The sequence below is a fragment of the Lipotes vexillifer genome, unplaced genomic scaffold (assembly GCF_000442215.2).
Source record: "Lipotes vexillifer unplaced genomic scaffold, Lipotes_vexillifer_v1.1 scaffold342, whole genome shotgun sequence".
Taxonomy (NCBI): Eukaryota; Metazoa; Chordata; class Mammalia; order Artiodactyla; family Lipotidae; genus Lipotes; species Lipotes vexillifer.
In genome coordinates this window covers 5,255,549-5,281,033 of record NW_006786802.1, presented here as the reverse complement: position 1 = coordinate 5,281,033, position 25,485 = coordinate 5,255,549, and the positions used below count along the sequence as shown (strand labels likewise).

The window sequence follows — 25,485 nt, the reverse complement described above, 5'->3', positions numbered from 1 at the left end:
AGAGCGGTTTATTTTTCTAATTACATAGAGAAAACTGAACAAAAATACTAAAGCCATTTAACTTCAGGTAGGAGGGTTTATAATTTCAGTTTATAAAATGGGTTCAAATTCTGGCTTTGCCACTTATTAGCTATGAGATCGTGGATCAAGTACATAATTTTTGTGGGGGGACTAATTTCCTCATCCCTAAAATAGACACAACAATACCTACCTCAGAAGAGTGTTTTGAGGATTAAATAAGATAGTGTATGTGAATGTTTAGCACAGTGCCTACCTAGCACATGGTGAATACTCATTCATTCATGCATTCAATAAATAAATGAGGTTCTACTGTGTGGATATTTACTGGTGGATAAACAAACACAGCCCTGCCCTTAGGAAGCCAACAGTGTAAAAAGCCACAGACATCAAACAACTTAGTAAAAGAAACCCAAACAGATTTCACGAAGAGAGTAACTGTTGGGTGAATCTAATTTAGACTGGAGAAGTATGGGAAGGCTTCTATGAAGAAGTAACATCTGAGTTGAGATCTGAAGGAGAGAAAATTTAGGGGGTGGGAACAGAATTCCAGGGAGAGTAAATATCCTGTGTGTATGAAGGTCTGAGGCAGGAGAGAAAAACAGTGGCTATTTCCATAACTACAAACACATTGCATTTATGTCAGACTAGATTTTAATTTATCCACGACTCAATGGCAACTTATTTTATTAATTCATAACACCTCTGAAGTAAATCTTTGCTCATATTATTAATATTATAACACTCATTGCATGTCATAGACACATTTGCCTCTTTCTGGAGTTCCTGGTGGGCAGAGGCCCAAGTCTTATTCAGCTCTGTACCCCCAAGCTCAATAATGCCTAATACATAATATTTGTAGAATTAATTAATCACAAGAGACAGTGTGAAATGGTAACGTGAAAGCATGAGAAGTCTAGGTACTATCCTTCAGATTGGTCACTTTTGTAGGAGAGATATATATACATAGATATCTATGTCTATATTCAAATAATGCTTCCAGTGTACAAAACAATTTCAGAACTTTGTTTTAACAGCTGATTTTAGAATTCAACTGAAAAAAATCAGTTTTATTACTTTGAAGCTACACCTCATCTTTGGCCCTCCGTTGCATCTGCCACATAATTTAGCTCTTACCTCTATGATGCTTTCCCCTACTTCCCCAAGGCATAATGAGAAACACTTTCCTCTGGACTCCCAGAACACTTTATTCATACCTCTATTAGAACTTACCAGGCCATGAAGTTTATTTATCCTTTTGTGTCTGATTTCCCAGCCCAACTTTGAGCTCCTGCAGAGCAGGAACTATATTTTATTTATCATTTGAGTCCAGTGCATCATAGGTTTCTGGTAGGTATTTGTTGAATAAACAAACAAATAAATAATCCTTCTATCAGAGGACCAACACTACTCTTATGACCTTAGTCAGAGTCCTTTCTTCTCTGGGAAGATCTTCTGTGATTAAGAGGACCGCCTCAGAGGGCTTCCCTGGTGGCGCAGTGGTTGAGAACCCGCCTGTCAAGGCAGAGGACACGGGTTCGAGCCCTGGTGCAGGAAGATCCCACATGCCGCGGAGCAACTAAGCCCGTGCGCCACAGCGACTGAGCTTGCGCTCTAGAGCCCGCAAGCCACAACTACTGAAGCCCGTGAGCCTAGAGCTGTGCCAGCAACAAGAGAAGCCACCGCAATGAGAAGTCTGCGCACCACAACGAAGAGTAGCCCCTGCTTGCTGCAACTAGAGAAAGCCCCTGTGCAGCAATGAAGACGCAATGCAGCCAAAAAAATAAATAAATAAATTTATTTTTTTAAAGAAAGAAAGAGGACCACCTCAGGAGGGAACAGCAAAATGGGAAAAAGCGGAGAGGATTTTCTGCCAGCCCAAATAAGCCATAGCAGCCCTGAGACCTTGGGTATGGCAGATTCATACAAAAGAAGTCAATGAATTGTGTTTTGAGAGAATTCCCACTTTGCTCAACAATTACAGTCATTCATTTCTCCTCTCTAGTTGTAAGCTACTTTACAGTTAACTCGGCAACAAAATGAGATACTAATAGTACCTACCCCATAAAGCTATTAAGTATTAAAATAGTAAATATAAAGAAGTCAGAACAATGCCTAGCATATAGTAAACACTCAAATGTTACTTTTTATGAGTATGTATGCCCCTTGGGACCTAGTACAGTGTTTAATAAAAATGGGAATTTATTGTATATGAATAAGTTTTAAATTTTCATTAAAAGTCTTACTTACATTGGGACTTCCCTGGTGTCCAGTGGTTAAGACACCACGCTTCCACTCTAGGGGACGCGGGTTCGATCCCTGGTCGGGGAACTAAGATCCCACATTCCACATGCCGCCTGGTGCGGCCGAAAAAAGTAAATAAATAAAAAATTTAAAAGTTTTACTTAATTTGAGAAGATATATGCACTCCTACGTTCAGTGTAGCATTATTTATAATAGCCAAGATATGGAAACAATCTGAGTGCCTATCAATGGACGAATGGAAAAAAAAAGATGCATAAATACACACACACGTGTGTGTATATATACATATGTATACATACACGATGAAATATTACTCAGCCATAAAAAAAGACGAAATCTTGCCATTTGCAACAACATGGACGGACCTTGAGGATATTATGCTAAGTGAAACAAGTCAGACAGAGAAAGACAAATATTGTTATGATTCCACCCATACGTGGAATATAAAAAACAAACAAGAAAACAAAATAAATGAACAAATCAAACAAAAAAACCCTGAATACATAGATACAAAGCACAAAGTAGTGGTTACCAGAGGGGAACGGGAGGAGGGTGAAATGGGTAGAAAGAATCAACTGTATGGTGATGGACGGAAACTAAATTTTTGGTGGTGGGCATGCTGTGCTGTATACAAAAGTAGAAATATAATGCTGTACACATGAAACTGATATAATGTTATAAACTAATGTTACATCAATAAAAAATAAACTAAAACAAAATTTTACTTAGCTCTAGCATTGTGAATAATATCCTATATATTTAATGCTCATGATTTTAAAAAATTTAAAGAAAAACACCTGTCATTTTACTCTGATAACATCCCTAGCAACGGGACTAGCCTAACTTCTCTGAGCATCTAAGCCTGAAGCTGACTCGCAAAGCTGTTGAGACAGAATTCGGGTTAGGGTTATGCTTTTCTGAAGAACAGGTCTGAGTTTCAATGAAAGAATTTAGACCTCTCATCTGAGCTATTTCAATGAAAAGCCTTCTAAGTAGGTCTCCTTACACCCAGTCTCTACTCTCTTCAATATCTGCTAGATACTGTTAACAGATTACTGTTACTAAGGCTCAACTTTTTATCATTCTTCCACTCAGAAAGTTTCTGACTCTCTACTGCTTACATATTCAAGTTCAAACTCCCTACTCTGACATCTCAACTGCCTCTCAGCTCTTATCCCATACTCCTCTTCACGTATTCTGTGCTTCAAAAAGAGAACTACTTTATATCCCTTGTACACACCCTCACATTTGCCCACTTTCATGCTATTGTTCTTAGTTCTCCACACGGTGTGCAAGCTTCCTTACTTCTGCAGTAATGTACCATTCTGTTCAGGGATCAGCTTCTCAAGTCAGCATATAAATGAAAAGTGGGTTGTCAGGTTACCTTTGAAAATATCTGAAGTAGCCCATAAAGTATAATACTCATGGCTTTATACATACGATCCTTTATGTTTAATAGTATGATATGAAAAGAATATTTCTACTATACTACAGTAATAGCTCGGAATACATAGTTGACCCCATGTTGACTGTAGTGTTAACATCACTGTACTCTGATTTCTAAAGACTAGAGTTATGCCAGCAGGCAAATTCTTTGCCAACTGCTTGGCATTCTAACGTTTAAGGGAAAAAAAAAAGCCAACACACTTTGGTGTTGTGCAGATTATGGTCTGATTAAAACTAAAGCATGCAGACTTCCCTGGCAGTCCAGTGGTTTAGACATTGCCTTCCAATGCAGGGTGTACGGGTTTGATCCCTGGTCAGGGAGCTAAGATCCCACATGCCTCGTGGCCAAGAAACCAAAACATAAAACAGAAGCAATATTGTAAAAAATTCAATAAAGACGTTAAAAAACGGTCCACATCAAAAAAAATCTAAAAAAAACAACCGCCCCCCCCCCCCCAAAAAAAACCAACTGAAGCATGGTGTGCTCTTAATGCTGTGGTTGGTATTAAATACCACTGCTCTACCAGGAGAAACAATACTGATCCTATCAGTTGGGGCATTTTAAACTAGTATAATCAGAGCCTTCCTACTCAAAAGAAGAATATTACTTAACTTTATATGACATCTTTGAGAAATTACAGGGTTTTGTGTTGTAAGAATCTGTGCTTTCCCAAAACTTTATCTTCTCGTTATTTTCCTAAGTAAAAGATTCCTGATTTTTATTAAGATTTAATTCCCCCAAGCCCTTCCCTAAACTAAAAGAAATTTCCCAGCCTCCCTAGCAGCAAGGGTGGCTAAGTGATTAAGTTCTGGCTAATGAAATATAAGCAGAAGTTATGAATGCCTTTTAGAAAAACACTTTAAAAGGGAAAGGGCATGTTTTATCTTTTTCTTGTGCCCTTCCCCCTTCCTGCTACATGAACTGACAGAAGAGTCACCAGTCCCTCAGAACCACACATACTCTAGCCCCTTTCAGGCCCACAGGTGTCACATGGCTGACTTTCCCCAAGAAAAGACCAGAAGCAACTGCTGTTCCTAAAACTCCCTGGAGATCCAGAGCACAGCTCAGAGAAAAGTGTCCTTCTGAAGTCTCCCTAGCAAAGGAACCCCTTTTCCCCCTCCCCAGTCCAGCCTGGAAAAAAGGGATAACCCAAACAGGCTCTACAGAACCAGTGACACCCCAGAAGTATCCCACAGTCCCTAGCCCTGAGTCCTGGGGAAGTGGGACCTTGGGCAAATTCACTTCAATTCTGAGTTTCCACTTTACCTTCTGTACAATGGAAATCATCCACCTCCCTGCCCTACTTTGGGTGTTAATTCCAAATGAAACTGTGGATGCGAAAGCATGTTAATTTGCAATGAAATAAAAATATATAGGTGGCTAATGATACTTAGAGCCACTGTCAAGAAAGGGCAGAGGGGGAGACTTCCAGGAACCTATCCTGAAGATATCCTTATAAAAGTATACAAAGCGATGTGAACAATGAGGTTCAATGCAGCATTATTTGTAACATTCAAAAGTTATATAAAATAAAATATGGTACAGTAATATAACCAAATACAATGTAGTTAATAAAACGATGAGACAACTGATAAAACAAGAAATGAGAAGTATGAGTATATCAGCTGGCATAATGGTAGTAACTGCCAGAACTAAAACCAGAAGTGGTGAAAAGGGGTTACCTCAACTTCCAGTTAAATGAGATGATGGCGGGCAAAAAGAGTACAGAAGAGATGACAGTGGGTGAAAGATACCAACACACTTGGGAGATGAAAGGCAAGTGGAGGAGTCCGCAAATCAGAGAAAGCAAGATACCTCCTGCATGCAAGGAGGGAGACACCTCTGAGAAAAGTTCTAACCCCAGAAACCTGGAAAAGCACAAAACTTTGGCGGCTCCCAATCAAAATGATCAGGTCTCTGTTTAATGATGCCCACAGTGAAGTCCATCAGCTGACAAACTTTGTCTAGGCCCAAAGCATATAATCAGCCTTTTTGTGCTTCACATTTAAATACAAATAGATTACAAACGCTCAACAGATAACTAAATGATGCTTGTAACACAAAAGGAAGAGACCAAATAAAATGACGAACTTGAGGGGAAATAGAGACAGTGCAAAGCAGCAAAAAAAAACTGAGAAGAAAAATATCAAAAAAACTCATCAATTAATATTTCAGAGAAATGCATGTAAAAACAAGAACAGAATGTTATTAAAACAAGGACAGTTAGAAAACATGAAAAAGTTCTTGGAAATTCAAAATACACGGTCTGAAATAAAATTCAAGAGCAGAGCCAGAAGACAAAGTTTAGGAACTCTCTTTGAAGGAAGAACACAAAAAACAAAGAGGAAAAAGAGGAGAAAAAAACATAAGAAAATTAGAGAATCAGTCCCGAAGTCCAACATCTAAATGGCAGGGGTTCTAGAAAGAGAGAAGAGAGAGAACGGAGGGAAGGAAGCTATCACAGAGATACTTCAAGCAAACATCTCAGACCTGAAGGCAAGAATATCCATTGTGCAACAGACCACTGAAGATAAAGGGGAAGATTCTAAACATTTTGAGAGAGCACATATTGGTCATGTACAAAGGACTAAGAATCAGAAGGCAACAGACTTCTCAACAGCAAATCTAGAAGCCAGAAAACAACACACAATGCTTTCAAAATTCTGGGAGAAAATAATTTCCAATTTGGAGTTCCATGCTGAGTCAAACCATCAATCTACATGAGGAGAGTATATGGGAGTAGAATAAAGATTTTCAAACATGTAAGAACTTACAAAAATCTACCTCCTATGAATGCTTTCTTAGGAAGTTCGTAGAGTTAACACTCCACCAGAACAAAGGAGTAAATCAAGAAGATATGGGATCCAGAAAGAATGCAAAGGAGGTCTAGAGAACAACTAGTCCAGATTAGAGCAGGAGGGGACAGAGGGCTGCAAGATGGATGTTTCCAAAAAAGGGGAAGTGTCTGACCATGTGAAAAACAGAAATCAGATGGGTTTTACAAATCTGTTAGAAGTTTGGGACGAATTAGTACATGGTAACTAAACAAATGAAAGCAATTAATTAACTGGTTAAGATTAGATCTGTATTTGTATATTCCATTTGTCTCCAGTGAACAATAATTAGAAATAAACACTGAATATTGAGCTGTATCTATACTGGGAGAATGCAGGAAGGGAAACTGGGGGCGTGGAGCAATATAAGGATGCTAATTTAAATTCTCATCTTTTGCAACATGATGTCAGTAAAAGATGTACACATAAATCAGTAAACAGCAATATAAACCTACATTTAGAAATGGAGATAAACATCCAAAGAAAAAAAAGTTTGGGAAGTAAAACTCCAGGATGGAGCAGGACATCGCTTTTATGTTAAAAGCCTTGTAGTACTCTTGACATTTATTTTAATATAATTTTTTTTCAATTGGAGTATAACTGCTTTACAATGCTGTGTCAGTTTCTGCTATACAACGAAGTGACTCAGCTATATGTATACATATATCCCATCCCTCTTGGCCCTCCATCCCCCCCCATCTAGGTCATCACAGAGCAACGAGCTGAGCTCCCTGTACCGCAGGTTCCCACTAGCTATCTATTTCACACATGGTAGTGTATTTATGTCAAACCTACTCATGAATTACCTTACTCCTAACAGTAAATAATTTTAAAAAAACGAAACAAAACTGGTTACCTCTGAAGAGGAAGACTAAATGAAGTACCTGAGTGAGCAAAACTTTTTCCCTTCCATTTTGTTCACTTCTGTATTACCTGAATTTCTTTAAAAAAAAAAAAAATCATAGGCATATATGGCTTTTATAGTTTAGGGAAAAAAAACATTAGACAGTTCTATATATTGTCACAATCTAGACAAAGGCAATAAACACTGGGGCAGAAAGGCATATAATTAAGAAATTCCAAAAAGAGAATCTCTAAGATTTAGTGACTTACCCATGTGTTTAATCACATGGACTTGAACATTTCTGTTGTATATATAAATATAAAAAAATTATAAAACTAAACCTACAGAAATCTAGCTTCAAGATCCAGTAACTGATTCAACAAGTTACTTCGTGACAGGTTAAATTTGGGAAGTGCCGAAGAAGTCTAGGACAATTCCAGGTATGTATGTGATCATCCTTGGAAGGAAAGTTAATTATTATTACTATTTAAATAAAGATGGCAGCTACTTTCTTTTTTACGTTCTAGTAGCTGCAAATGGTTAAGAAAATGCTTATTTTCATCACTGGTGTCATATCTCTTAAAGGTCTCTGATCAAATTATCTCATCAATACACTCAAACTTTGTTCTAAAATATGAAAGTTGTTCATTATGTATTTGGCATTATAGTATTTATTTCACAACAAAACTTGAATCCCAATAGATCCCATTTACTTTTTTTTTTTTTTTTGCGGTACGCGGGCCTCTCACTGCTGTGGCCTCTCCTGTTGCGGAGCGCAGGCTCCGGACGTGCAGGCTCAGCGGTCACGGCTCACGGGCCCAGCAGCTCCGCGGCATGTGGGATCTTCCCGGACCGGGCACGAACCCGTGTCCCCTGCATCGGCAGGCGGACTCCCAACCACTGCGCCACCAGGGAAGCCCCCCATTTACTTTTGAAATGACTATTTTCCACAAACCTCGAACACTGAGGCTTTCTTGAGCAGGACTTTTACCTTTCCTAGATGGTAGGAAGCAGCTCCTGAAAATCAGGACTTAGCTGCTCACTCACCTGATGTGTGAGTACAACTGAAAGTATAATTAAAGACAGAGCTGTTGAAACTCAGATGATTCATGTTTCTATTTTGCCCTGCTCCTGCTCAAGACAAGTCCGATTTTACAAGCGTTTCAGCATCTCACTAGACACAAAGAAAATAAAGCAAGGTTGACAGCGGGAGGCGGCAACCCTCAGAAACTGGTACCACCTGCAAAGCTGAAGCAACGCAACGACCTTTACCTTTATTCGTCTCCGTTTTCTCCCCTTTTCCTCCCCTGTAACCTGCTTCTCTCCTTTCTTTCTCTTTTTCCGCTTTCGGTCCTTGTGTTTGTCATGATCGTTTTTGTCTTCTAAGAGGCTGGAGTCGTGCCCGGAGCTGCCCGTGGAGAGCTCGGTGACTTCGTTCCCTCCCACTTTGAGGACCAGCTTCAAGGGCTTCTCTACATACTCTTAAATGAAAAGAAAGGGCTTCAATTAAAGGAGGCCCTCACAGGGCAGTATCCACAACGAAGAGTGACCGCTGGACGGAAGAGAAGGAGGCGCACAGGCCGAGGCGGCCCGGGGCACGCAGTGGGCGCCCCACGAAGCACCTGTTGAATGACGGGCACTCGCCGAGTGGACGCTCCGAACGTTCCCGGGCCGCCTCACACCTCTCAAGAGACCCGCCAGGACCGGGGTTCCCGGGTTCGAATGCCGCCCTAGCCTGGGGTCTGCGCGGCTCAGAGGGGTCGCGTTCCCTTCGGGGGTCCGGCCCTGCCCGCGGGAGGTGTGGCCCCCGGCCCGCCTCGGACGCTCGAGGGTAGTCTCGAAGGCACGAAAAACCCACCGAGCCGCCGCGGGCTCGCCACCCTCCACCGCGGCCCACTCCTTACCCTCGTAGAGGTGTTTGTCCGACTTGTGCTTCTTGTGCTTCTTGCCCATGTCCGACCGGGCCCCGGTGCCCGCCCCCCGCGCCAGGCCCAGGCCGTGCGGCGCCGCTTCCGGTCCGGGCCAGGCGAGCGGAGGGCGGGAGCGGGGCCCACGAGACCCCGCGCCTCGAGGCAGGGGTACGGCGTGCGCCGAACGGCGCGAGGCCTCTCACGAAGAGACCCTGCAGCGCCCGAGCGCGCGAATGCCAGCCGGGTCCCGAGAGCAGCTGCGGGTCGGCGAGCGGCCGGCGGAGGCGGGAGAGAGGGCCTGCCGTGCGCGCAGAGAGCGGCCGGCTGCGCGTGGCGGCCCCTGGCGGCTGGAGGTAGCGCTGCAGCCTGCGGCCCGGGGGCGGAGTCCGGCCCGGAGGCGGGGCCAGGGTGGGATCCACCACTCTGAAACTCTCTTTTTTCTCCGTCACTCTCCCTTCCTTCCTCTTCATCTCTCTCTCTTCCTTGCCTCCCTTGATGCCTTCCCTCCCTCCCTCCCTCCCTCCTCCTCGCCCCCTCCTTCCTTTCTTCCTTTTTCTTTTCATCACCCTTCCTCCGTTCCTGAATCCTCCCTTTTATCCCACTTTCCCTAGCTTCTATCTTCCCTTTAACAGTATTTGTTGAACCCTGTACTGGATGCCAGGTCCAGCAAATCCAGCACCTTGTAACTGAAGGATTGTAACTTAAAAAACAACAACAGAAAACTTATGTGATGATATGTAAAGGGCTCCAAGACCTTAACTAAAACAACATCAACAAAGTATGGAGCAGAGTGTATTTGGTAAGATGCATTTATGGAAATAAATGTTGTCATCTGGATTAAAAGGCTGTGATGGATACACAAGAACAGTTAACAGTGGTTATCTCAGGTGAATAGGACTGGAGGTGGAGTGGATTGGTTTAGTTTTATGCTTCTCTGTATGGTTTGAAAATTTTCTCATGTGCGTGTTTAATTTTTTTGAAATAAAAAGAAAGAAAATTTAGAAATTAGATTGAAAAAAAGGTTGAAAATATATCTGGATCCACACCAAGTGGGGGTCCAGACTAACACTGTTGCTCTGTAGATGGATGTCCACTCCTCAATCCTGTTTTAAGCCCTTCCTCTCATTCACTTTTATCGTTAGATGCTGAGCCTTACTGGTGAGATGAATTATTCACATTTTTGCTCACTGGCATTTACCTAAATAAAATGTTAAGGTGTGTTTAAGATAGCACATCCAGGGTTTATGGCTGCAGGGAAACAAAATGATGTTGATATTTTTCTGCATGACAACCTTGTAAGGTAGGAAGGGCAGAAATATTCTTATTCCCATTTTACAGATGAGGAAATGGATACCCAGAGAAATTAAGTAAGTTGCCAGTTAGCGGTAGAGCCAGGCTTCAAATCCAGGTTTTCTGAATCTGAATCATAAGCTTGTGAACCTGATGAAGGAGGTCTTGATTGTCTCTACCTTTAGAGTTACAGTGCCCTGTTTGTTTTCAGATAAACCTATAATCACAGCTTGCTCTCAAGAAAGGAGCTGACATTAGTCATTTATACTTGAGTAAGAGTTTGGACCTCTGGATTACTTCTCCCAGGAAGATCTGTAGCTTTAACTTGAACTGCAGTGGTGAAATGGTAGACTTGTAATTCAGAGCCCTATGGTTGGATAATGACAGAAATCCAGTTTGAATTATTTCAAGTAAATGAAAAAGATGTATTGGGTCACATGTCCAGGAAGGACAGGAGTAAAGGTCGCCTAAAGAAAGATGGGAACCAGGGATTTGATGCTGTGACATCTCTCTCTCTTTCTTTGTCTCATCCCTTGGGCTCCATTTTTTTGGGCTCCAGTTTTTTCCCCCTACATGGCTGAAAACACTGTTACCAGCAGCTGTATCCTGACCAATTGGGAAACGGGTCTCTTTCTTCCCTATCAGCTTCACCCAGGAAAAAATTTCAGGGGAGGGCTCTGACTGGCTTGGCTTGGGTCACATGTTTCATAGGCAAGGGAATGGGAGATTGATCCAGCTTGGATACCAAGTGATCCAACTTGGATACCAAGTCCACCCCTATGGCCAAGAGGAGTTAGAGTCTATGACTGGCAGTCCCCACCAGACCCCAGTGATTAGTCAGTGAAGATGAGGTTCCTTTAGAGGAGGGGAGCTGCTTTTTCACAAAGGCTAAGAGTTTGGGTCTGTTAGTTCCCTGTAACACGCCTCTCTGGCATCTGTGAGGTGGATGTCAGAGTGGAGCAAGAGAGGTGTTGGCGAAGGGAACTTCTGTTGCTCTGAAATCAAGCCACCAAAGCCCCCTAAGTATAGAGCAAAGCTTGGTTTCAGCTTTTCAACTACTGGCTATAACTGTTTTTGCTTTAAGGAGAACTGCTATGCCAGCTCCCCCTATGGGTCTGGCCTCACTCCAGGCTGAACCTGTGAGTTTTCCGGCCTTCTCCTCATCACCCAGTATGCTCTGGGGAGCACAGGACCTTTGTGTCCATAGCACCCAGCACAGTGACCACTACTCTGCAAAGGCCCCTGAACTAGCTCCCAGTATGCTCTGGGGAGCACAGGACCTTTGTGTCCATAGCACCCAGCACAGTGACCACTACTCTGCAAAGGCCCCTCAGAACTAGCTCACTTTGTGTGTGTGTGTGTGTGTGTGTCTTCCTTCTGAGCGCCCTGTGATGGAGGGAAAGGGTCCAGTTAACTCATTTACATTAGGGAGTTAGTAATTTCCCTCCTTTCCTCAACAGAGATCTTACCTAGGTCCCAAAGTATTCACAGCGGTGAAAAGTGAGTAAGAACCTGAAGCAGAGAACACTTCACAGAAAAAAGTTCCTGGGAGACAGAAACCTCAACTCATCTACTTTTTTATTCCCAGCCCAAGGATAGTGCCTGGCACCTAAAAGGCACCAGAAAATTCTAGTTGAAATGAACATTTTAGAGTCAGGCAGAGTCTAAAATGACCCCTAAAAATTCCTGCCTCCTGGTGTCACTTCCTCCAATTGACCGTGGACTGGCCTAGAGACTTACTTCTGACCACAGAATATGGCAAAAGTGATGAGATGTCACTTCTGTGATTTGGTTCCAGAAGATTGTGACTTTCGTCTTGTTAGCCAACTCTATTGTCTTCTTGGCTTGCATGCTTTGGTGAAGCAAGCTGCCATTTTGGATAGTCTCACGTGCACGGAATGGAGGGCAGCCTCTAACCAACACCCCCAAGAGCTGAGGCTGTCAGTCCAGCAGCCCTTGAGCCATTGGTCCTGCCAACAACCACCTGAGCTTCATAGTGAATCCTTCCTCCGTGGAGCGTTCAGATGAGACCTCAGCCCTGGCTCACACCTTGATTACAGACTTGGAGAGACCCCAAAGCAGAAGACGCAGGGAAACTATGCTCAGACTCATGAACCACAGGAACTGTAAGATAATAAATGTATGTTTACTTAAACCACCAAGTCTTAGTGTAATTTGTTATGTAGTATTTGTATAAAAAGTTTATACAAATAAGCTTTCTGAGCCTATTACATATGTCAATAAGAAGGACTGAAATGACAGAAACTGAGCAATTGCCTGTGCAGGGGACTTGGCTGGAGTGTGGCCCACACTGCCATCTCCTTTTAACCTCTTCTTGGTGGGTGAGAAGAGCACTCTTATCCCTGTCCCACAGGTGAGGAAACTGAGGCCTGGAGAAGCCAGGTGGTTTATGCAAAGGTCACACAGCTTGCCTGTCTGGGATCTGAATCCTTGTCTGCCTACCTCCAAACCCCACATTCTAACCATTAGGTCACACTGCTCTTCAAAAAGAGGGTCAGATAATCTCCAAAGTCCCTTCCTGCATGTTTGGGATAGCGTTAGATGAAAACAAATTCCAGAAGATGATGCATATACTCACATAAACGTGTAGAAATGGATGTTTGTGCCTTGAAAAGGATCAGAAGTTACGTTGAAGAATGGAAATAGTTTTGCTGTTATGGAACAAGGGGTAGTTGACCAATAAAAGATGACTGCTTGGGCTTCCCTGGTGGCACAGTGGTTGAGAGTCCGCCTGCCAGTGCAGGGGACACGGGTTCGTGCCCCGGTCCGGGAAGATCCCACATGCCACGGAGCCGCTGCGCCCGTGAGCCATGGCCGCTGAGACTGCGCGTCCGGAGCCTGTTGCTCCGCAACGGGAGAGGCCACAACAGTGAGAGGCCCGCGTACCGTAAAAAAAAAAAAGATGACTGCTTGACTTGATGGATCAGCTCTCTAATGGCCAAACTTCTGTTGTTTTTTGTTTTTTGTTTTTAGTATTTATTTATTTTTTTGGCTGCGTCGGGTCTTAGTTGTGGTATGTGGGCTCTTTCCTTGTGGTGCGAGGGCTTCTGTCTAGTTGTGGCAAACAGGCTGTGGAGCGTGCGGGCTTCACTGCTTTGCGGCATGTGGGAATCTTAGTTCCCCGACCAGGGATCGAACCCGCGTCCCCTGCATGGGAAGGTGGATGCTTAACCACTGGACCACCAGGGAAGTCCCCAAATTTCCGGTTTTATGAGACCTGTGTAGGGGCCTGGTTCTGACCTGGGCTGCAAGGGGAGGCTCCTTGCCAGCAGTTGGTCACCCCTCATAAAGAGAGGGAGCTTCTCTCTCGTGCATCCTTATTGGTGGAAAAGGAGGAGCACAGTGGGAGAGGACAAGGCTGGCTCTGTACCTTGCTTAGTCCCACCCAGCACCTCCTACATCTGTGGGCCTCTGTCACTTCCCTTGCAGCCTGGTTTGCTGCACGTCCGTCGTGGAGGCTGAATGGATGCTTTCTCTTTCCAAGGTGGACTGGCCTGATGCATTTCACCAGATTCCTAGAACACAGCCCCTGATGCTTTGGGCATGAATAACTGCTGTGACGCTTGTTGAGCATCTGCTGTGCACTCACCAGCCTGGACCCTTCCTCAGTGCCCTCCCTGCAACACCCAGAGGAGGAGATAGCGTGTCCATCTTACAGAGGCAGCATCAGGACCAGACAGGAGCCACCTATGTTACACAGCTAGAGGGTGGAAGTCAGAATCAAAACACCGAGAGTGAGCCCTGGTGTAGAGTAAGTGCTCAGTAAATGTCAGCTGCTAGCATTAATTTTTTAAAATAAATTTATTAATTTATTTACTTTTGGCTGCGTTGGGTCTTCATTGCTGCATGCGGGCTTTCTCTAGTTGCAGCTAGTGGTGGCTACTCTGTTGCGGTGTGTGGGCTTCTCATTGCGGTGGCTTCTCGTTGCGGAGCGTGGGCTCTAGGCGTGTGGGCTCCAGTAGTTGTGGCCCACAGGCTCAGTAGTTGTGGCTCGCGGGCTCAGTAGTTGTGGCTCGCGGGCTCTAGAGTGCAGGCTTCAGTAGTTGTGGCGCACGGGCTTAGTTGCTCCATGGCCTGTGGGATCTTCCCGGACCAGGGCTCGAACCCGTGTCCCCTGCATTGGCAGGCGGATTCTTAACCACTGCGCCACCAGGGAAGTGCTAATTTTAAAATATTCTACGATCCTTTAAAAACGTGATTCAGATAATGTCACTCTCCTGCTCAAAACTGTCTCGTGCCTCTCCATCTTCCTCAGAGTCAAAGCCAAACCCTTACCTTGGCTTTCAGGGCCTGATCTGGCCTCATTATCTCTCCAGCCCCACTTCTTGCCCCTGTCACCGTGGCTGGGCCACACCGGCCTCCTCACTTGTTCTGACACACCCAGGACCACAGCCTCTGCTCTTCCCTGTGCCTGGAATACTCTCCCCTCAGCTCCTGGCCTGGCTCCTGCCCTCGGGCCATCCTGGGCTCCAGGGTGACTGCCTTAGCAGCACTTCTGACTCCTCAGCCCCCCGTGGCTTTGCTTCTCTTCGTGGAGTACGTGTCAGTTAACGGTCTGTGTGCGTCTTTGTCCTCTCTCCCCACTGGACTCCCAGCTCCTTGGGGACAGGGACTGGGTCTGTCTCCCTTACACTGTGTCCTCTGCACCTAGCACAGTGCCAGGCTCAGCGCAGGCCCTCAAGAAATATTTGTTGGATGAAGGAATGAATAATTACCACTGTTTTGTGAGATGATTCCCCCCTCTCTGTCCTCCCCGAGGGTCTTTTAGTTGGAGACAGGAGGTAACTGTGGCCTCTGGGGGAATCTGAGAATGAGGAGGGGGAGAGAGGCACTGGGGAAGGCTGGCCACTGGGGGGTGTGGCATTCCCAGGAAATGGCCTCTGACCGGCTCTCTCAGGCCCAGGCCTCTGTGCAGCTGCCCAGTGGGCCTGAGGCCGGGGCAGGCCAGGCCCTGAGCAGTCTCATTACCTTGAGGTGTGCCAGGCTCCCACCACAGCTGGGCCTTCTTTCTGACCTTGATGCCTCTGTGGAGAGGGCGCCCTGGAACACAGCTGATGTCCTGGACACCTGACCCTGGGATAGAGTGTGGTCTCCCTTGGTTGGGGCAGTTCTGGGAGAGGTGGTGGGGACCCTTTACAGGAATCCCCTTATAGCTGCCAGACGAAAAAGCTTACTGGGAGCCGACCCCCTTATCTAGACACACTGAAAGGCCTGAACATCAGGGTCTCCCATGACCTCCCCGTCTGCCCTGCTGTGCTCCCCAAAGCCCCCCAATGCAGCGGTGAGGCAGGACACAGATCCCCCATCACCTGCTGTCCTCGGGCTACTGCTTCTTCTCTTGTCTTCCCTTGTCTGAGCCTCAGTTTTCTCCTGTGAGGAATGGGCAGAACCTTCCCTGTGCAGCCTGTGTTGTTGGCATGAGGGTCAGGGTAAGTGAAAAGGCTTCTTGCACAGTGAAAGCCTTCCCAAGTAAATATAATGGGGCAGGTAACTGCCGTTCTCCCGGATATTCTGGGGGGTGCCCTGCACTCTGTCCCCAGGGGAAAAGGGGGAGGTGTCATTTCCCGAGCCCAGACCCCCAGCAGCTGGAGCATGTGCCCCAGTTTGGCAGCAGGGATGGGCCTACCTGGCACCAGCCTGTTTGTGCTGCTGGGAGAGCCCCAGAGGGGGCCGAGGCTGGGTCGATGAGCAGCTCTTTGGGGATGCAGTGGCCTGAGGTGATTCGCTGTGACAGGCTGTCGATGGTGCAGCTTCCAGGGTTGTTCATGAGGCCCCAGCCGCCTGCCTCTGAGTGAACAAAAGAGAGGTGGCAGATGACAGCTGTCCATGTAGATATCCTGGGCTGCCTCTGCCCTTGTGGCCCCGGAGCCGCTTGCTCAAGTGCAGTAAGTCCAAGCCACGGTGCCCATTGCAGACAACCGCAAAGTCATTTGGACTCAGATTCTGCCATGATAAAGACAAACCTGGTGCCCTTGATCAAATAGGAAACATGAGTTAATTTTTGCGAAGGGTGTAAGGTTTCTGTCCTGATTCATTTTTTTACATATGGATGTTCAGTTGTTCCAAGACCATTTGTTGAAAAGATTCTTTTCTCCATTATACTGCCTTTACTCCTGTCAGTAGATTATGTTTATAGGCATCTATTTCTGTGTTATCAATTCTGTTCCACTGATCTATTTGTCTGTACTTTCATCAACACCACACTGTCTTGATGACTGTGGCTTTATAGTAAGTCTTGAAGTTGAGTAGTGTGTCTTCCAACTATTTTTTTAAAAATATTTATTTATTTATTTTGGCTGTGTTGGGTCTTAGCTGCGACACGTGGGATCTTTCGTTGCAGCGTTCGGGCTTCTCTCTAGCTGTGGCTTGCGGGTTTTCTCTCTCTCGTTGTGGCGTGCAGGCTCCAGGGCTCTGTAGTTGTGGAGTGTGGGTTCCAGAGCGTGTGGGCTCTGTAGTTTGCAGCACGTAGGCTCTCTAGTTGAAGCACGCGAGCTCAGTAGTTATGGCATGCGGGCTTAGTTGGCCCACAGCATGTGGGATCTTAGTTCCCTGACCAGGGATTGAACCTGCATCCCCTGCATTGGAGGGTGGATTCTGGTCCAGTGGTAACTGGACCACCAGGGAGGTCCCTGTGTGTTTTCCAACTTTGTTCTTCTTTAGTATTGTGTTGGCTACTATGGGTCTTTTGCCTCTCCATATAAACTTTAGATTCAGTTTGTCAATATCCACAAAATAATTTGCTGCAATTTTGACTGGGATTGCATTGAATCTATACATCAAGTTGGGAACAACTGACATCTTGATAATATTGAGTCTTCCTATCTGTGAACGTGGAATATCTCTCCATTTATTTAATTCTCTTTTGATCCCTTTCATCAGAGTTTTGTAGTTTTCCTCGTATGTACCTTGTACATATTTTGTTAGATTTATACCTAAGTAGTTCATTTTTCTAGGGGGGGTGCTAGTATAAATGGTATTGTGTTTTTAATTTCAAATTCCACTTGTTCATTGATGGTATATAGGAAAAGGATTGCCTTTTGTATATTGACCTTAATTCCTGCAACCTGCTATGATCACTTATTAGTTCCAGCTTTTTAAAAAATTCTTTCAGATTTTCTACACAGATGATCGTGTAATCTGCGAACAAAGACAGTTTCTTCTTCCAAATCTGTATTTTCTTGTCTTGTCTTGTTGCACTGGTTAGAATTTCCAGTATAATGTTGAAAAGGAGTGGTGAGAAGGGACATCCTTACCTTGTACCTTATCTTAGAGGGAAAGCTTCGAGTTTCTCACCGTTAGGTATGATGTTAGCCGTAGATTTTTTTGGTAGCTGCTCTTTTTTTTTTTTTTGCGGTACGCAGGCCTCTCACTGTTGTGGCCTCTCCCGTTGCGGAGCACAGGCTCCGGACGCGCGAGCTCAGCAGTTTTTTGGCGGTACGCAGGCCTCTCACTGTTGTGGCCTCTCCCGTTGCGGAGCACAGGCTCCGGACGCGCGAGCTCAGCGGCCATGGCTCACCGGCCCAGCCGCTCCGCAGCATGTGGGATCTTTCTGGACCGGGGCACGAACCCGTGTCCCCTGCATCGGCAGGTGGACTCTCAACCATTGCGCCACCAGGGAAGCCCGGTAGCTGTTCTTCATCAAGATGAGGAAGTTCCCCTCTATTCCTAGTTTACTAAGAATTTTTAAATCATGAATCAGTGTTGGATTTTGTCAAATGCTTTTTTTCTATCTATTGATATCATCATGTTAATTCTTCCTTAGCCTGTTGATGTGATGGATTATGTTAAGTGATTTTTGAAGGTTGAACCAGTCTGAGTACCTGGGATAAATCCCACCTGGTTATAGAGTATAATTCTTTTATATACATTATTGGATTCTATTTGCTAATATTTTGTTGAGGATTTTTGTATCTATGTTCATGAGAGATATTGGTGTGTAGTTTTCTTTTTTTTTTTTGCGGTACACGGGCCTCTCACTGCTGCGGCCTCTCCCGTTGCGGAGCACAGGCTCTGGACGCTCAGGCTCAGCGGCCATGGCTCACGGGCCTAGCCGCTCTGCGACATGTGGGATCTTCCCGGACCGGGGCACGAACCCGTGTCCCCTGCATCGGCAGGCGGACTCTCAACCACTGTGCCACTGGGGAAGCCCCTTATAATGTTTTTGACTGGTGTTGGTATTGGGCTAATGCTGGCCTCATAGAATGAGTTAGGAAATATTCCCTCTGCTTCTATCCTCTGAAAGAGATTATAGAGAATTTGTATATTTTCTTTCTTAAATTTCTGGTAGATTTCAGCAGTGAACCCATTTGGGCCCAATGCTTTCTCTTTTGGAAGGTTATTAATTATTGATTCAATTTCTTTAATAGATATGGACCTATTCAGATGGTCTATTTCTTCTTTTGTGAGTTTGGCAAATTTCGTCTTTCAAGCAATTGGTCCATTTCATCCAGGTTATCAAGTTTGTGGGCATACAGTTGTTCATTGTATTCCTTTATTATCCTTTTAATGCCTGTACAAGCTGTAACGATATCCCCTCTTTCATTCCTTTTTTGTTTTTTTTAAATTAATTTTTATTGGAGTATAGTTGCTCTACAATATTATGTTTCTACTGTACAGCAAAATGAATCAGCCGTACATATACATATTCCCCTCTTTTTTGGATTTCTTTCCGATTTAGGTCACCACAGTACATTAAGTAGAGTTCCCTGTGCTATACAGTATGTTCTCATTAGTTGTCTATTTTATACATAGTATCAATAGTGTATATGTGTCAATCCCAATCTCCCAATTCCTCCCAACCCCCCTTTCATTTCTGATATTAGTAATTTGTGTCTCTTTTTTTCTTAGCCTGACTAGAGGCTTATTGATTTTATTTTATTTTTTTCAGAGAACTAGCTTTTGGTTTCATTGACTTTTCTCTGTTGATTCCCTATTTAACCAATTTTTACACCTTGGAAACAAACACATTGAAATTTAGGTCGCTGATTTTTTTTAAAAATTTCTTTATTTTTTTATTTATTTACTTTTGGCTGCCTTGGGTCTTCGTTGCTGCGTGCAGGTTTTCTCTAGGGGGCGGTGCTACTCTTCATTGCTGTGGCTTCTCTTATGGCGGAGCACGGACTCTAGGCACACAGGCTTCAGTAGTTGTGGCTCGCGGGCTCTAGAGTGCAGGCTCGGTCATTGTGGCACACGGGCTTAGTTGCTCTGCGGCATGTGGGATCTTCCCGGACCAGGGCTCGAACCTGTGTCCCCTGCATTGGCAGGCGGATTCTTAACCACTGTGCCACCAGGGAAGCCCCTAGGTCATTGATTATTAAAAAAGTAAATGTTAAAACTTTTAACTTAAAAGATAAAATACATTTGCACTAAAGAGACACTGCTTTTATTTCTTACACACAAGAGCTCTGCTTAATATTTCATTTGAAATAAGAAGTTGCTAAAAATCTTTGAAAACCACTCAATGATATGATCTCCAGGGATCCTCCCATGGCTCTGTGATTCAGTTAGATTAAACAATGTTGTGGTCAGATGTTTTTGTTTTAAAAATATTTATCTTTTAGTAAACCGTAAAACCATACAGATTAGTCAAGTTTCGATATGTGGTTGGATAAAGGCACCTGGAACATGATATAGGGTAAGAGCACCGGACTAGAAATCAGAATGCCTGGTCTTCATCCTTGTATTGTAGCCTGCATGTGAAAGTCAGAATGCTTTTTTTTGACGGTGTCAGGAGCCCACCCCTAATGAGGTTGAGCTTTAGGTATGGCTCCATTCAGAAGCTCAAATGATGTCAAAAATTCATGCTTTCTCTATCTCTTGGCTCTGCACTGGTGCTATTCTCAGACAGGCTCTAACAGCCTCCAGCAGCTCCACGCTGACATCCTCAGAGATCCCAACTCAGAGAAAAGAGAATGTTCCTTCCCCCGGGGTCCAGCAAAAAGTCATGGGGTTATCTGATTGAACGGAGTTAGATCATGTGTCCACTCTGAACCAATTACCATGAAGGGGCAGGGTGGGGGGGAGGTGGCCCTGAGTGGTGGATTTCAATGACAAGCCAAGTCTAGGTCGTAAGTCCACCCTGGAACTTGGGTGGGAGGCTGGTGCCACCTAAACCATGTGGCCTAAGTTGAGATCTCCAAGAAAAATTAGGGTGCTCTTACCGCAGGATTGGAGAATGGATGCTGGATAGGCAAAGCAATTTAGTAGAAAAAAAACAAAACAGTTTCTAAACTCAGTTTCTCTACCTGCCTTGAGGGGACCACTGTTGTGAGGGTCCAGTGAGAGGAGGATGTAGACAACAGGGAGGACTGGTACCTGTCCTGAGATGGATGCAGCCTGGAGGCATGTTGCTGTGCAAACTTGGCTTGCAGGCAATACCTGGTTGAACAGAAACATACGGTATTTAATGAACACAACAGGCTTCACAAAATGTGAGCTCTTGACTCTCATGAGGCTGGTCACCAATGAAGGGCTGGCAGAAAGACTCTTCCTGACTAATCACATTCTGATCAGCTTGGTTGACACTGCCCTGCTCATCCCAAAGGCAAATGTGCCCATTTGCTCAGGGAAATGCAACCAGGGAGGCTTTTTCTGCCTCTCTCTCTCCTGTGATCTTGTCTTTCAGAGGCCAGCGGGGATCAGACTTGGAATTGCTGACATTGTCAGCCCCAGGACAAAATTTGTGAGGCTCAGCCAGGTCTATTTATGCCAAATTTGATAATGTCATTGGGTTATTCTCACTTGGAACTGCCGATGGTTTGTTATAATTGTTGTTTAATCTTCCGTGTGGGTGATTTGGAAGGTACTGATTGATGAACGCTCATCTCTTCCTAGTTTCTGAGGCAGAAAAAGGAAAAACAAGTTTTCCCTTTATTCAGGAGGAAAAAGCTTGGAAGGGGGAATGCAGCCTTCTCCTTTGTTCCTGCCTCTTGAGCTTTCACTTGGGGAAAAATCCCCTCCTCAAAGCCTTCCCATATGTCCCCATTAGGAGGGAATAGCCCCCTCATCTATGTGTCCTTGACATCGACTTAGCATGAGCCGCCATGTTTCCCAGCTTCCACTCTGCCTCACTCTCCATCCACTCTCCCCATGACAGCCAGAGTGACCTTACAAACACAGATTAGTTTAGACCATAACCTCACACTGTTCATATCCTTTCGGTGGCCTTCCTTCACACTCAGATAAAACCTGAGCTTTGGGGGAATTCCTGGCGGTCCAGTGGTTAGGGCTCTGAGCTTCCACTGGAGCATGGGGCACGGGTTTGATTCCGGGGAACTAAGGTCTTGCATGCCACGCAGCACAGCCAATAAAAAATAACATAAAATAAAATAAAACCTGAGCTTTTTAAAAATTGAAGTCTAGTTGATTTACAATGTTGTGGCAATCTCTGCTGTGCAACAAAGTGACTCAGTTATACACGTATAGACATTCTTTTTTTACATTCTTTTCCATTATGGTTTATCCCAGGATATTGGGTATATTTCCTGTTCTATACGGTAGGACCTTGTTGTTTATCCCTTCTAAATGTAATCGTTTGCAACTACCAACCCCAAACTCCAGTGCATCCCTCTCCCTCCTGCCTGCCTTGGCAACCACAAGTGTGTTCTCTGTGTCTATGGGTCTGTTTCTGTTTTGTGGATAGGTTCATTTATGCCATATTTTAGATTCCACATATAAGCGATATCATTTGGTACTTGTCTTTCTCTTTCTGACTTACTTCACTTGGTATGATAATCTCTAGTTGCATCCATGTTGCTGCAAATGGCATTATTTTGTGCTTTTTCATGGCTGAGTAGTATTCCAGTGTATATATGTACCACATCTTCTTTATCCATTCATCCGTCGATGGACATTTAGGTTGTTTCCGTGTTTTGGCTATTGTGAACAGTGCTGCTATGAACATAGGGGTGCATGTATCTTTGAATTATAAAAACCTGAGCTTTTGTCCTGGGCCCTCCTCTCTGACCCAGTCTTGTGCTGTAATCCATTTTGACTCATTGTACTCCAGATATAATATCCCTAATTTTCTTTTTCTTTTTCTTTTTTTTTTTTGCAGTACGCGGGCCTCTCACTGTGGTGGCCTCTCCTGTTGCGGAGCACAGGCTCCGGACGCGCAGGCTCAGTGGCCGTGGCTCACGGGCCCAGCCACTCCACGGCATGTGGGATCTTCCTGGACCGGGGCACGAACCCGTGTCGCCTGCATTGGTAGGCGGACTCTCAACCACTGCGCCACCAGGGAAGCCCAATATCCCTATGTTTAGTCTTAAACATGCCACATGCTTCTAAATGCATGGCCTTCATACATGCTGTTCTCTTATTCTGGAAAGCTGTTCCCACATTCTTCATACAGCAGGTTCCTTCTTAACATTCTCAGAAAGGTAACCCCCTAAACCCTGCTGACATGAGCCTCTTTTATCAATAGTTTCTTTCCTACCACTCTGTGCATTTCCTGTTTCCTTTAAATACATCACATTTGCAACTGCATATTTATTTATTATCAGTCTCCCCATTAGACAGAGAGCCTCATGAGGGCAAGAGCTGTTCTCTTTTTCTTTTGTGTTTACCGCTATATCCCCTGCACCTTGCACTTAGCCTCTGCATAATACATTTTTGTTGCCCAAATGATTAGAGAGTTGGGGTTCTCTCTTAGGGTAGAGGCAGGACTCCCTTCTGTCTTCTTCCTCCTGGCTGCCGCGGATTTTTTCTTCCAAGAGGGGATTAGGGATTGTGTCACACTTACTGCTATCTCCCTCAAGCCACTTACCTGGTGTTTGGCTCACAGCGGGAGCCCCGTGGGGATCGCTGAATGAATTCACATTACCTGTGCTCTTCCCCCGGCCCTTCAACTGCATAGCCAGCAACTCTTGGAAGTGGCAAAGATAGCAACTTACAGGATGAGACTTCAGAGTTGCCAAGCCACTGCAAAATGTAAAACTCTCTCTTCCACCGGTGAGTTGTGGATCCTGAGATTCTGGCACAACAGAGCCAGGACAAGCTCTAAGAATCATTGTCCAAGAGACAGCACACCTAGATGAGGTAGTGGCTGAACTAAGCCTAGTGATCTCCTTCAGGGGCAGGGATGAGTGCGGGGGTGGGGGGGAATGCAGCAACAGCCCCTGAGCCCCTAGGCTATCACTTCAACAGAATTCATTAAGCAAATAGTGATTGTGTTAGAGTCTGTGGGGCCTCAGACAAGAACAAGACACAGACCCTGAGCTCAGGAGGCTGAACAGATACATGACTTACGCCTTTCTAGTTGTATGACCTTGGACCCATTACTTAACTTTTTCAAAGCCTCAGTTTCCTCATCTGTAGGACGGGGTAATAAATGTACCAACCACATTGGTGATAATTCAGTGAGTTGATGCATGGAAAGTGCTTAGGACAGGGCTGGGCTTAGTAAGGGTTGGCAGTAAGTATTATTATTTGCTATTCTGAGGCAGGGATGGGAGCCACTTGCAGCCCTCTAGTATTAACCTCCTGTTTACCATTGTCTCCAGGCAGAGCTGCCCTCTGGTGGTAATTGTGCGGCATGACCATCTGTCCTGGGACCTTGCCTATTCTGCCTTCCTCCCAGCCCTGGTTCTCAGCCTGGGACCATTTAGGCATATGTGTGAGGAAACTATCATATAAACCTTTACTAAGCAGTTCTAATTGAAGATATTCTCAGGAGTAAGGGTCCTGGGACTGGAAATATCTCAAGCTTGGGCAAGTGGGTGGGTGGTAGCAGAAAGAGGTGGTGCTCGTTGGGCTGCCTGTCAGTTTTGAGCAGGACGAAGCAGAGGTGGGAGGAGTTGACATCTGGGAAAAAGAAGAACCAGGATTCAAAGAAGTTTGCCAGGCAGGGTTGATGGTATCCTGGTTCTGCAGCTACAGACCTTGGGTGGAGTCTTGTTCTGACCATTTAGTAGCTTAACGACCTTGGGCTAGTCACTTGACCTCTCTGAGTGCATTTTCATGGGATGGAAATAGCAGCGATATTACCCCTGATAGGTTTGTAGAAAGCATCTAATGGGATAATGCCTGGGAAAAACCCTGTATGAACTATAAAAATATTACTGTAACCCATCAGTTCTAAGATGAGCTTTTTTTTTTTTTTTTTTTTTCCTTGCGTTATGCGGGCCTCTCACTGTTGTGGCCTCTCCCATTTGCGGAGCACAGGCTCCGGACGCGCAGGCTCAGCGGCCATGGCTCACGGGCCCAGCCGCTCCGCGGCATGTGGGATCTTCCCGAAACGGGGCACGAACCCGCGTCTCCTGCATCGGCAGGCGGACTCTCAAGCACTGCGCCACCAGGGAAGCCCCTAAGATGAGCTTTTTAAACATTTCCTATTTCTGAAATTGGAAGGAATTACAATCCGTGGTGTAACATAATTTAATTGGTGGCTTTTAGTTTTGCTTGGTGGTTCATAAAAACTGTGTGTATTGCAATCAGGGACATCTCATGAACAGATATGATGAGATGGTAGTTGAAACAGTAGTCATTGTCTTTTCCTCCCCCACTGCTACCCTTGCCCAGGAGCTTTCAGAGAATAGAAGTGACACCTTTTTGTGTGTGCCCCCTCAGAGCCTGGCACAGTGTCTGGCACAAATCAGCTCTCAATTAATGCTTTATACTCTGATAAGGGCAAGTGGCCAGCTCAAATGTTCGACCAGAGGGGCTTTTGACAAGCCAAACACAGCCTTCCCACCTTCCAATTAACTTGGCGATTGAGGAGTGGTCCTTTACGTGCTTTGTTTTTCTGGCCACCTAGCATCCATCAACCTTATTGCTGAGGGCTGCTGTGGTCCACCCTCACCCATTTAAATGAAATACAGAGGGAACACCTCCTCACCACCTTCTCATGTCCCTGCCCAC

The 25,485-nt window shown here is 45.1% G+C and overlaps 1 protein-coding gene across 2 annotated transcripts in view; it reads right to left on the bottom strand.

The window, feature by feature from the left end:
* BRD7 (bromodomain containing 7) overlaps window positions 1–9,513 on the bottom strand; it is a 38,960-nt gene extending 29,447 nt beyond the window's left edge. For both annotated transcript variants that reach the window (XM_007459476.1, XM_007459477.1), the window contains exons 1-2: window positions 9,313–9,513; window positions 8,681–8,889 (exon numbers count right to left, since the gene is read on the bottom strand). In XM_007459476.1, coding sequence (XP_007459538.1) covers window positions 8,681–8,889; window positions 9,313–9,361 — 258 coding nt within the window. In that variant the 5' untranslated portion in view covers window positions 9,362–9,513. The remainder of the gene's footprint in view (window positions 1–8,680; window positions 8,890–9,312) is intronic.
* Between the last annotated feature and the right edge of the window lie 15,972 nt (window positions 9,514–25,485).